The sequence below is a fragment of the Uloborus diversus genome, chromosome 8, assembly GCF_026930045.1.
Source record: "Uloborus diversus isolate 005 chromosome 8, Udiv.v.3.1, whole genome shotgun sequence".
Lineage (NCBI taxonomy): Eukaryota > Metazoa > Arthropoda > Arachnida > Araneae > Uloboridae > Uloborus > Uloborus diversus.
This window is the reverse complement of record NC_072738.1, coordinates 39,930,376-39,944,163: the sequence shown is the minus strand read 5'-3', so window position 1 is coordinate 39,944,163 and position 13,788 is coordinate 39,930,376. Positions and strand designations below refer to the sequence as shown.

The 13,788-nt window shown below is 30.4% G+C and overlaps 2 protein-coding genes across 2 annotated transcripts in view; one reads left to right on the top strand and one right to left on the bottom strand.

Annotated features, from left to right (window-relative positions):
* The window catches only part of LOC129227504 (MFS-type transporter SLC18B1-like), a 49,375-nt gene extending 48,335 nt beyond the window's left edge, over positions 1 to 1,040 (bottom strand). The window contains exon 1 of the mRNA XM_054862080.1: positions 890 to 1,040. The gene's annotated coding sequence lies outside the window, so the exon portion shown is untranslated. The remainder of the gene's footprint in view (positions 1 to 889) is intronic.
* A 247-nt stretch (positions 1,041 to 1,287) lies between these two features.
* The window catches only part of LOC129227247 (dolichyl-diphosphooligosaccharide--protein glycosyltransferase subunit 2-like), a 44,479-nt gene continuing 31,978 nt past the window's right edge, over positions 1,288 to 13,788 (top strand). The window contains exons 1-5 of the mRNA XM_054861760.1: positions 1,288 to 1,359; positions 3,763 to 3,965; positions 6,244 to 6,339; positions 6,425 to 6,533; positions 7,638 to 7,701. Of these exons, the coding sequence (XP_054717735.1) occupies positions 1,347 to 1,359; positions 3,763 to 3,965; positions 6,244 to 6,339; positions 6,425 to 6,533; positions 7,638 to 7,701 (485 nt within the window). The 5' untranslated portion in view covers positions 1,288 to 1,346. The remainder of the gene's footprint in view (positions 1,360 to 3,762; positions 3,966 to 6,243; positions 6,340 to 6,424; positions 6,534 to 7,637; positions 7,702 to 13,788) is intronic.

Here is a 13,788-nt window from a genome sequence, read left to right as displayed (position 1 = left end):
TTGTTTAAAGAAAAATTAGAAAGTTAGGAAAAGAAAAAATGAGAGTTTGATTGAACTCTTTATTGTTCTCTGTGGAAGTTCAGAAATGCTGAGTTAGAGCATTACTTTACTCTATTCATAAAGTCTGCCAATAAAAATAAAATAAAGGGAAAAGAGAAAAAGACATGCTAAAATATTGATACATTTTTAAGTTTCTGACAAAAGAACATAAACTTTTACAAAAAAAAGGAAAAACAATCACATCACTATGAGAATTAACACAATGAATACATAAAAAGGTACTACATATCGTAAAAAAAACCATAATTTTGTCATGAAGCTCATTAAGGCATTCAAAGTATAATATTAACTTTTTTAAAGACTAAGAATAGTAAATAATAGTAAAATCATAAGAAGCGATTTCCTTCACCATTTGAAATTTTGAATTTATAGCTTTGTACACCAATCTTTCACCAATTGTAGCAAAGTTATAAAAAATCAGCACAGAATTATCTTAATTAATGAAGGTTAAATTACAAGAAATTGAACTTACAGCAAGTGTCTCAGTAAAAAATAAACTGATGTGCAAGTGCTTTTTCTTTTTCATAAATGTGATGAAGTAAAAATTTAGGTTTAAGGAGCTCCAACGAAACAATGGGGACCTAAAAGTCTAAAATTAAAACAAGTAAAGTGATGGGCGATTGACAACAAACAAAACTTAAAACTTACTTTCCTAAAGTAAGAGTTGACTTTTTATCAACGAATCAAAACAGAAGAAAAACAATTAAAGAAACCTATTCTATAGCTCTATCCGCCAAAAGTTATAAATAGAGAATTTGTTGCGTAGAGAACTGAATTAGTCCAGAACGGTGGAAACAAAGTTAGTCAGAAAATAAACAGTGAAACTCACCACATGAGTTAAAATTTTTAAAATATGAGTGCACTATTTTATAGCCTGGATCTAATTGTTTACATAGTACTTGTTTTTAATTCTTTTCCTCTTTTTCATCGTGCGGTGCTTCCTTCCGCGAAACGTCTACAATCAGTCTGCTATCAAATCAAAACCATCAGTTGTTGCCAAAAAATATTTAAAAAAATAGCAAGATGCTTATAACCTTAAATATTGTTTCTTTTGAAGCCATTATTTTGCAAACTATGAAAATATTTGATGTGGAATTAAAATACTTAATAGTTAATTGAAGAAAATGTTTAAAATTCTGTAATTAGAAGGCTTATTGGCTGACAGATCTAGTTATTTGCTATTCATAAAGGTGGTTTTGGCAACAAAAAGTTTGCTTGATAGACACGACACACGACAGCTTTTTACGTTTTTCTCGTTGCCGGTATACTGCTTGTCGGTGGTAAACATGAAGTTTAAAAGTAATTATAAATTTATTTAGATGTCCGCATGCTTTTTAAACTCTTCATCTTCAATACTACACAATAAAATGGTTTCATGAAAGTGTTCATGACTTGTCTTGTTATGAAAATCTTAATTGTACTCTTAAAATTTCTAATCTGTAACATCATGTTGATTTAAATCCCGATTGTTCAAAATGTATTGATGCATAAATAATGTTTTAAGATCTCTCATTAAATTGAAAAACCTTTCAATACAGCTATGTTACGCAACTCACACATTAAATGCATCTTGTGACAAATGAAATAAGTAACATTTTCTGTCTATGTGACCAACTTTTCTTATCAATTTCAGTTTTTTTCTCACAAGAAACTAGGAAATGTGTGTAAATTTGTTGTATAATTGCGAGTAATTTCTAAAAAAGATTTTTTTACCCCTTTTAATCTCACTTTTTTCTTGTCTATGGTTTTGAATGATTTGATTTATTGGTTTGATGTGTAAAAAGATAAATGAGAAGCCTGATAACAATTCAAGAACTTTGTTTGGTTTTGGAAAGTGAGTACTTTCGCTATAATTCTAACCTGGGTTCGAAATTACATCATAAGAGCTAGACATCATTGGCTCCTAGCTTTTTTAGTTTTGTCTCCAAAATGTTCTACTTTGTCGTATTTTTTAAATAATTCATTGCTTCAACACAGCTCCCAGCTGCTAAATTTAACTAATTATGTAATTGGTAAAATGCGTCTCAAATCATTATAGTAAATTAATAATGCATATGTGAACTATATTTGTAAGTTTGTTTAGACAAAAGAAAACTAAAATTGTAATTGGCTGCGAGTTAGGTGTCTGAAATAACGACTGGATATGACATCAAAAAAAAAAAAAAAGGGAAGGATCTCAATATCACTAATGACTGCTTTTGAACCCTGATTTCACATTAATTACTTTAAATTTTTTTCCCTATATTTTAGGGTTCCTGAAACTCTTAAATGTTTGAATACTTGGGGGAAAAGTTTGTGTTTCTAAATGCAAAAATCACTAATACCTTTAAAGCCCTTATTTTCGCGAATCGTAATTGTGAAATGTAAGCCTTGCAAAACATTTCAAACTTTTTTCTGTGTTATCAACATTTGATTTAAGTAAAATTTTCAAATTTTCAGCTTGCAAAATCATTGAATATCTTTATTTTTTCAAAAATAAGTGCTTTTACAGTTATTTTTCCATCAACTACTGTCAGTTCACTTCAGGGTTATTATGTTAGAATACATATTTGAATAATTGGGTGTCTTATATCTTACTATAATAAAAAAAAAGGTTAGCATTATTTTTTCTGCAAATATGTCGGGTACATTGGACCACGGGGCACTATGGACCGGTCTCAATTATTTTACAACTAATTATTACTTTTTATTTTATTTTATGACCAACAGACAGCACCTATGGTCCTACAAATCCTATAATGAAATCACATGGTACAGTTATATTGAACAAATTTTGTTCCAGAAAGTGTTATTTCAGTAGTCCTGAGTCATTTTCAGAAAACTAACTATTTTTTTAATGGTTTTCATCAAGATTGCAGGGAAAAAATTGAATTCCTTTCTTAAAGTTCCTTTAGTTCATAATTAGCTTTTTTTTCTTTTTTTTTGTCAAAAAGAAAAAAATTATGACATCACTTTTATCAGACCAAAAAGGTGGTGCACGTTGGATCCAACCAACCTACCCCACATAATTTAAAAACTGTTTTTGCTCTTAAATTTAAATAATTATAACAATATTCTATGATTTTTCTTTTGATTTAAAAAAAAAAAAATGTGTACTAATGGTAAATGATTATTGCGGTTTTTAAATAAAGATGATTTTTCAAAAAATCAAATTAATATGTAATATTGATCTTTAAACTTAATATTTTTCACTCTACACACAACAGAGAATAAGTTAGTTACAAAGTTTAATAGTATTTATCACTAAAATTATAACAAATGTTGTTTGAGTTATGCAGTCCAATGTGCCTCACCAGGCGGACCAACGTACGCCTCCCGTGGAGCACGTTGGTTCACTTTAGAAGGTTCCGTTAAAAAATTAATCTAAAAAAAGTTTCAACACTTCCAAAAAAATCTATAGGGTTGAGAAGTGTTTAGTGAAACTTATTGTGGAAAATCGAACTGATCATTAAATTTTTTGATGAGATAAAAAGTGATAGGTAAAAAAGCGGACCAACTGCCCCACCTCCCCTTAAAAGTAAAAGTAGCTAATTATTACAATGTAAAATTTTTAAATTCTGTGTAACACTTAAGGTTACAAATGGATTGTAAGCAAAATTGCTGATTGTATTGAATAATAGCGCAGTTCTTTGTATTTATTTCAATAGGCTGTTAGTGTACACTTTTTTTTTCCCCTTTATATTAATTGTTGTTTACTTTCAGGTAAATTGATTTGTTATGTGTCTGTCTTTGTCCTGTCTTTCATTTTTTGTGAAGCTTTGACACCATCAACTTACCTTACTTCTGCTGATCAACAGAGATTAAAGAAAGTCTTATCTACAGCTTTCCCACTGTCTGATTTAACAACAGCACATTATGCTGTTCTAGGTTACAGTTTGTTAAGTGAAAAGATACCTGCAGCTGAAGTAAGTATACGTTATTGCATAATAAATTATGGTCTTTTCTATCTACTTCTCAAATGTTCCAATTTGTTCATGGTATTTCTGTCTTTTCTTTTTGACCTCATAATTTTCTTTTTTAAATTGAAAAAAAAAAGTAGTAAAAGACATTTTTGTCTTGAAAGCTGGTAAATTTTAATGTTGATATTGCTGACAACATCAAGACAATAATTTCTAACAATCTTAGTTTTTGATTGCGTTTTATTGATTTTATGTACACATGCTTGCTTGCTACATGCTAATACAGTGAAATCCCGTTACAGCAAAATTCAAAGAACTGAAAATTTTATTTGCTGTATCGAAAATTTTATTGTAATGGAATTCAGATAATGTAATGGCAGTTAAACCTGGACTGAAAATGGTATTCGTTGTAAGAGGATTTTAAAATATGATCGATCCTATATTTGTAAAAATCATATCTTGGCAGAATATTTGGTTATAAATTTTATAATGAAATGAGGCTGTAATTATTTAAAGTTTTTCTGCTCACAATGAGGCATTGTTGTATTGTATGTTTTTTTGTTTAACATATTCCATTTTGCTTTGTAATTGCAGTTTCAGATCTCGGCCATCAACAAAACATCATGTTACTTTACATTTGAAAGTATCATTCAGGACTGCTGAAAACCAAGGTGTTCCCCATGTTGATTTTTATGGTCAGGACACCCTCTCATAGCCTTACTTTCTACAATCTACACTATTCTAATGCTAACCCTCCTAGTATTTTATAGTAGTATTATAATTACCTAATATTTTACTTGTTTGACATACCCTCTCTGTGACTCAGATGTCATTGCATATATTTAGCATGTATTATAGGTGTAAGAATGTGAATATGTGTAAAAAAGATGTATTTAAAAAGTATACTTCTACACGTACATAATCTCAGTGGTCGAAATTAACAGGGATCTGCTGGTCCAAGACAGCAAAATCATCCATCAGACCAACAGAGTACAAATTTTAGCGGTCATGAAACCAGTAAAGTGTTAATCCTGTTTTTCCTACGAAACATTTGATCATCATTTTTTGAAATCATTTAGCATTTAGATTTTTTTTAAAGAGAAAGGGAATAGATTAAGACAGAAGCTCCGTTGAAAGCGGCAAGGGATGTCACGAAATGTCCATGGTATCCATACATAGTATGTTAGGTCGGTGTGCCAAATAAGACAGTGTAGACCAATATTGCCGTCCTCCTTTTTTTTTTTTTGATGTAACACAATAAAGATTTGCTATCTAGTGTCTTCATCGTCATCATAAAGCCTGACTGATGATAAATCTTTATCAACTAGTAGTTTTTGATTACCAGGCAACAATGTAGCAAAAGTTATTACAGAAGGTAGATGCCAAAACTTTTTTATCTCTCGTTTTTGCTTGGTTCACTGTAGTTTACCAGCATAAAGTTGTCTATTGTTCTTAAAGACTAATTTATGCAGTTGACGAATTCAAAGAGAAAATTGTCTTTGTGTGCCGTCATTTTCTCCTATGATTTGATAACCTAGAAAAGTAGATTTTAGCACAATAAAGCCATCTAATGAATATACAAAAGCTGGTACCAATTCAGTCTTAAGAGTGTGATATTTAATCTCATTTAGCGCATTTACTTTTTTTAATAGAGATGAACTAGGATGCCGCCAAAAGCTTCTAATTCGTCAAAGGTGCTGCGAGTCGAAAAAGTTTCGGAACCCCTGGATTAAGACATTTCTGCAGCATCATAACTTTGTTTTTCCCATCCCGTTGCCTTCTCCCCAAAACTACAAAACTGATATGATTTTGTTGGCTTAATTCCTTTACCAGTGTTGGTGAATTGAAAAATGCTTTTTCCTTCTCTTCCCCAGTATGATAGACATGTCTGTTGAAAACTGCTAACCAACTCGATTTGTCATGTTAGTCTTGTTCTGCATATTTTTGTCCTTTTTTTTAAAATTTTTCGTTATTTGAAGTCAAGACGAAAGGACAGATCACTAGAAATGTGTATGTACCAGTAAAATTTTGTAGTTACTAGTCCACTAGCTCATTGACTTATTTTTCTCAATTTTTCCCCATAGTAGAATTTAGGAGTTCTTTAAAAACATATATATATATATATATATATATATATATATATATATATATATATATATATATATATATATATATATATATATATATATATATATATATATATTGAAATACATCAATTTTTTAATAAGATATGTGGTGCAAAAGTTTGATTTTTTGACATTAAATTTCCTCTTTTCTTTCCCAGGATCCTTGTAAGTTTTTTGATTCGAAAATTGATAAGAAGCGTATAGATACAATATTTCATGCAACAAGTGGCAGTAAGTTACTGCCCAATTGTAAGGCAAGTATACAGGATTTGATCAGTTTATTTTATTTTCAAAGTACACAATCTTTTAAAACTAAATAAATATTTCTTTTTCATGCAGCTGACAACTACAGGACTGCAGCAAGTTTTAGAAGCAGCAATCACAGATGATGCTCCAATGCAAGACATATATCATGCTGCTTTATCATTAAAGAACTTAAATTTAAAAAGTAACTTTATATTATTAATTATAAAACTGAGTTTTATATTGCATTAGCTTGTTTTAAAAGTTAAGGTTTTTATTTCACCAAGTTGAAAGACTGTGCAAGCTTCCATTTCCTTTTTTATTAAATTATTGCATAGTTCATTTCTGGAAAATACAGCTTGCTTCCACCTAATGAAATTCCAATCATTTTATTTTGTTACAAATGTAAATCTTGGTAAATAGTTTATAGTTTCAAATTTTCTAACAATTTAGAAGAAACAGAATCTCAAAACTAATTGAAAAGTACTCAGACTCTATGAAACTGTCCTAGGTTTAAAATTCAGTGACGTCTGAATTCCTTAACTTTGTAACAACATTGCTTGTCTTTCATTTTGTTTTAGTGTTATTTTATAAAAGTAGAATTTGAATAACTCATGGCAAGACCAACACTTTGTTTAATTAATTTGTTTTATATCTTAGTAGTATAAATGATAAATTATTTTTAAATACTGTAAGTTCATTAGCGTGGCATTAGAAACTATGCAATGATTCTTAATGCAACAGGAGAATGCCTCGTGGGTGTTCAATTGTTTAGAAGAGATAGATACTTTTATAAAAGGATATTTCAAAACGTTAAAGCAAAAATCTATAAAGACCTTTTTCAAATAAGTTGTATACTGGTAGTTTATTCTTCCATTTGGAAGAATTTTGTTTAATATTTTTTTATTTGACTTAATATTTCTTACATAAAATATAAATGTAAATGCTTATATGTGCACTGTGATATACATGTATTTTGGTTCCTATATTTTCTGAGTCGCAAAAACAAAATGTTTTGTTTATTTACTCAAAATATGGTAAACTTCAAAATCAGTTCACTTGAAGTTCAGTTAATGCGAAAAATTTTGGCATCTCCATCGTGTTGGCCTTAACAAGGTTTCACTGTATTTATCATTCCCTTTAAATCTTCAAAAGTTATATGATAAATAATATTGCTATCTGTTTGCTATAGTTGAGTTAATTCATAATGTTGTAATTTGAAGAAAAAAATTTCAAAATGAACTTTTAGTTGTAATGCTGAAGATTATTAATTTAAGTATTTTTATTTAATGTCTACATTTCTTTGTAGTTGATTCTCCCAAAATTGCTAAAGTACTAACAGTTGCATTGAAGAAAGATGACAGTGTTATAAAGTAAGCAATTTTTTTCATTTTATATACTTTATTTTCTGTTTTTATTTATTTTTTAATTTGGCTGCATGTTTAGCAAAAACTGAATCTTAATTATTTATCGTATTGACACAAAATTCTTAATTTCATCTCATAAATATTCTTTGCAAAGTAAACCTGAAAAGGAAAATTATCTTAATTCTACTACCCCACATCAGCTGGCTTGCCACATAGCTGATGGTTCATCAGGTTTTAAGTAACCCTTCATAGTCCTTTCCACCATGCCAAAAAAATAAGGTTTGAGAAATGGGATTCATTTAATGTAATAAATGCATGTTCACCTTAAATAACAATGAGTTTAATATATTTTCTTATTAAAATTAATAAACAGTTTAATTTTGCTAATATGTTTTTTAATAATATTTTTATTATTCTGATAAGAAAAAAAATAATTAAACTGATGCAAGCATTTGTAAATCTAAAATAAAAATATTTTACAATAACATAAGGAATTTAATATTGCTGCTCAGTGAATAAAAGATATACTTCTCTAAAAGTAATTTAAAATTATTTAATGAAAATATTGTAAATGAATCACAATCAAGGCCGTATCCAGAAATTTTTTTCGGGAGGGGCCCAGATTAGCACATTGCTCTAACACACCCACACACATATAGTATATATAGACACAACAAACGCATAAAAATGTTAACAGAGAAGACTTTTTGTCTCGATTTTTAATGATTCCACTGTTTGGACGTTGTTATTTTAATTTCCTAGTATTTTTCTTATTCACCTTGTAGTGGTAAGGATAACAGGAGAGTGTCCCTTTAAGTCGGATGTAGAACATTCATAATTTCAGGGGGTCCGGGGGGTTTTCCCCCGAGAAATATTCAAAAAAAAAATCTGTATTTTGAGGCCTTATATTAGGTAATTGGGACTACAAAAATATGAAAAACAAAAACTAGGCAAACAAAGTCTTTTAAAAGTTATACATTCTTTTGCAAATCAAGATCAAACAAAATAAAAATTGCTTGCTCGACAAATCATGGAACTTAATGGACAGAGAGGAAAAACGAGAGAGGAGAAAAGAGAAGTTTTTCGTCATCTGCTCATATCGGCTTTTAGTGAAGTTTGTTTTTGATCACTCCCCCTATCCCCATTTTTTTTTTTCATTAAATGCCCTACAGTATGAAAATTGTACAAAATAGTTTAAAAGAAATGGTGTAGACATTCAGAAAATAAGAACGGAAGAGTAATATTCTGGCCATTTGGACAATTCATACTTTATTTTCTTGATAAGATACAAAATTGAAGAACTTTTCAAAGAATTTCAAAAACTTAAATAATTTTCAAAGACTCTCGAACAGGTGAAATTATTTGAAGCTCTTTATTTACACTTTTCAAAAGTTGATTGCACAGTCTTACAAAATGATTATAACTTTGTAAGACACATCCGTTTTAAGTTAAAAATAAATGCAACGAAATATTTCTCGAAACAAACTTTTTTTTTTTTCAATCACAAGTAGTGCAGAAAATGAAAGAGAGTAGACAGGGGTCTGGCCAGAGGATATTTGGGTCCGTTAACGGACCCTTCACAAAAATCCGATCAACCAAAACGGACCTTTCACAAAATTGCGATCGAACAAAACAGACCTTTCACAAAATCCCGATCAAACAAAACGGACCCTTCACAAAATTCTGATAAACAAGATCGGATCTTTCACAAATTGTTTATTGAAAGAACAAATCTGAAAGCAGAATAACGCATATTTCTGTGTATAAACCGCATATTTCTGTGTATAAATTGAAGTCGAATTAGAGGGATCAGCTTATACAAAATCGGCTTATTTTGGAAAAAAGAAAAAATCGGCACTCTTGCGATGCTCCTGCAAGGGATAAATGATTGCTATTGCCAAATAAATATAATGGTTGTTTGTTTTATCACAGCTAATTAGCAGCGGTGTTGTTGTAAACTTTTCTGGAAAGGCATTGGTAAGCACTTTTCTCCTCGCTCATGATTTAATAAACAATAATAATATATATCTGCGAAATGAACTTAGAGCTGCAAAGGGATAATAGTAAGGGTGGATAAAAAATATGATTTCTTCAGATAGGGTTACCAGCTTCAAAATTATATCACCACTTAGCGTCTGGCGTTGAACGTTTAATAATGACTTGATTAGAAAATATCCTCTTCATTTCACCAGCTTGTCAATATTTGCGTTTTTACGGTGCGGTGCGATGTTTAATTGTTATTTTGGGAGAAAATTATATGGGTTTTGATTTTTCGATGCTAACAAGGATGATTAACTTTCAGTAAACTCTTTTAATTACCGTTTTTTTTTCTTTAGATTTTTTTCTTTAGAACATTTTGAAAAATGCAATCTTTTAACATCCGATATGAGAATCATATTTTGTTCTTTTTTCAAGCTAACTTCGCTTCATTAGGATTCAAATAAATGAAAAGTCTCTTTATTTCTGTTAGAACTCTCATTTCAAGTTTTTAAAGCAAAATTCCATTTTCTGTTATGAGTCAAAAATTAAAATGCCGAATAGATAGTTTATTTTATTTTATTTTTTGGGTCAACTGTGTCCACAGATATTAATGATATGTTTATCATAGGACTCTAAAATACAATTTTAAAATAATTTTATCAAAAACATTTCTTTTACAAGCCGTTTTTATACTTCTGATGCCTTCACTTTGAGAATTGCAATCTATTTGCATCCGCTATGGGAATCCGATTTTTCGAATTTTTAATGATTGTTACGCTTTGTTAAGAAGTAAACAATTGAAATATCTTTTTATTTTTGTTAAAATCACGGAATTTATAAGTTTTAAACGAAATTCTGTGCTTTTTAAGAGTGTCTTGGGACAAAAGTTGAATGCAGAACCCTATTCTGAATTTTATTTTATTTATTTATATTTTTGTTACAATTATTTTAAGTACTGTACAGAAATATATCTAGTATAATTTAACATAATGTAGAATGGTAGATAAATATTGATACTTGAAAGAGTGATGCCCCCCCCCCCCCCCCCCCGCCAAATATCAGAAAAAAAATCCAGAATGATTTTCTCGACGTAGACGAGGAAAACACTCAACTCTAAGTTTAATTGATTAATTGATTGATTTTTTTGCGAAATTTTTTGATTTTTCTCAAAATTAATTCATTTTTCACAAAATTATTTGATTTTTCACAAAAAAACGGACCCTGTGAAAAATCCTGGACAGACCCCTGGTAGAGTAAGTGTAATTTTTTTTCTCATACTAAAAGTATTAACAGTATGCAGTAGAAGTAAGAAAAAAACAAGCAATAGCAAAAGATCTTCCATGATACTGAATTCGGCATTAAATAAATGCAAGACAAGTAACATATCAGTCACAAAAATGATCTTGAAAATTATGCTACAAAAACGCAAAAATCGTGATTTTTGCATTTTTTACTCAGGATGTATCAAGGAGCTGAATTTGGCACATCTTGGTAACAAGATACTCGCCTAATCGGAAACTAGGGGCATAGCCTTTTTGGAGTCCCCGGCTCGAAATCAGTACAGTGTAAGTTTTATAAGAGTTTTAGGGGGAGGAGGGCAGGGTCGTGCATAGGAGGGAGAAGGGACACCTGTTGGCCTGGGCCCGAGCTTAAATGGGGCCCAAAATTTTGTTAAACCTAGGGTTGAAAATATGGGTAAACAATATGGAGGGGGCCCAAAAAAAGCATTTGTGACAGCCCCAAAAAGTCTACCGAACTGACAAAGGGCCTGCTTTAACCCTGGACTGCCCTGAATTGAATTGGGAAAGAGAGCAGGAAATCCTAATTAAAGGTCTAAATTTCAAGTGTGCTTTGCAGCTAATGAGAACTAGAACTGCTTTTTCTGTATTTCTGCAAAATATTATAAATTTTGAATAGTAGCAAAATTAGGAATAAAAAAAAAAACTTTTGTTATTTTCCTTTTCTGACATTAGGAATTTAAAAAAAAAAAAACTCCTGTTTTACGGTACAAAACATTTCGGGTTTCGTGGGTGGGGGGGGGCGGGCCTGTCAGGCTCACCCTCTGGATACGGCCCTGATCACAATTACTCTGATTCTGAGTTGGCTATTTTATCGGCAAATAACTAAATCTATGATGTTCCAACTCATTAAGAAGCCTGTAGATGTTGTTTACATTGATTTTCAAAAAGCTTTCGATAAGGTACCGCATGTTGCTCTACTTAGCAAATTAGCTGATATAGGAATAGGAGGGAAAACTTTCATTTGGGTAAAAAATTGGCTGACCGGAAGGAAACAAAGAGTAGTTGTAAGGGGAAATTATTCTAATTGGAGTGAGGTTTTAAGTGGGGTTCCTCAAGGATCAGTGTTAGGGCCTGTTTTGTTCATTGTCTTTATGAACGATATTCACAAAAATATTTCTGGGAACATGAATTGTTTTGCTGATGATGTCAAAGTTATGGGGACTGTATAAAATGAAGAACAAGCAAATCAGCTGCAAGAGGATCTAGATCATATTACGGAGTGGGCTGATAAATGGGGTATGGCTGTTAATGTTGGGAAATGTCAAGTGCTACATTTAGGGCATGGAAATAAGTGTACAAGTTAATATTTGCAAGGTTCAGTCATTAGTCAGGCAGACAAAGTTTCTGATCTGGGGGTCTCAATAAGTCAGGATTTAAAGTTTAGCCAACAGTGCAGCATTGCTAGTAACAAGGCCAATAAGATGCTTGGATTTATCAATAGATCTATTTCAAACAAATCTGAAGAAGTTCTTCTGCCCTTATATAGAAGTTTGGTAAGACCTCATTTGGAGTATGCTGTTCAGTTTTGGCATAGCTGCCAACCTCAAGATAAAAAAAATAGGAGCACTTAAGGGAAAAAATAGGAGCAATGAGGGTTAAAATAGGAGCTCCAAATCGTGGTCTGTGCTAAACCTTCCTTCTGTACCGTAAGCTTCTATAAGTTCTAAGCACCATTACAATACGTTTCTGAATTTTCATGTTATATTTTCAACAAAACTACAACCAAGTTTAAAATAAAATTATTTTACATTAAAAAAGCATCATTACGTAGGCACATATTGAAAAGTAAAAAAAAAAAAAACCAAGATTACTTTTTGATTTAATAAAACTGCAACCCTTTTTAAAAATATTCTTTCATACATATCCTACATGTATTGAAAATGCATTGCATAAGAACATATTGAAGATTTAAAAAAAAAACATGATTACTTCTTATACTTGGAAGTAAAGCAACTTCATAGTAAAGCTCAACATTCGGAAATCTTCTAAGTGGCCAGTGGCCACTAGACTCCAAAAACTTAGTGGCCACCACTGTCGCCAAGTTTTGAAACACAAACTGGAGGGGGGGGGGCAATTTTTACAACTTTCATTAAAAAACTAGATGAGTAGGACTTTGCACATTCTAAAATAGTTATTCAATACTGTTTTTGTACATGGAAAATTCAAGTTAAAACAGGTTTATTTAAAACAAAAAACAAAAAAAAAAAAAAAGTAAATAAATAAATAAATAAATGAGAAGTCAGCAGGAACTTTCATTTTAGATGAAATAGTTTCAGTTTATAACAAAGCCTCCGAGACAATAAGGATCAAACACATAAAATTTCCCTTTCAAAAAAATAATAAAAAAAAAACATAACTTTTTGCCATTTGTTATTTTTATTAGTTTACATTGAGACAAACAACCAATTCTGTTTTCGGAAACTTAGGCTAATAATAGTCTTGTCTACTTCCATGTTGCAAATGACCAAACATGGCAACAACGCGAAAAATTTAAGATGATAGATTTTTGAATTTGTTGCATTAAAAGTAATTATAAATAATAAATAATCCTTAAAAAACTAAAATTTAGATGAAATAGACAGTTTTTAGCACATTAGCATCTGAACCAATCAGGATTAAATAATATTCTGAAGAAAAATTTTTTTGCATTTTTCAAGAAAAAAATTAAGAATTTTCCGAAAAAAAAAAAAAAAGAAGCCCATTTTGCATTATTTTCAATAGTTTGCATTGCAATAAACATCTAATTCCGATTTTGAAAACTTGGCCACTTTAAGAGTCTTGTGTACTTAAATCTCACAAATGACCAAATATG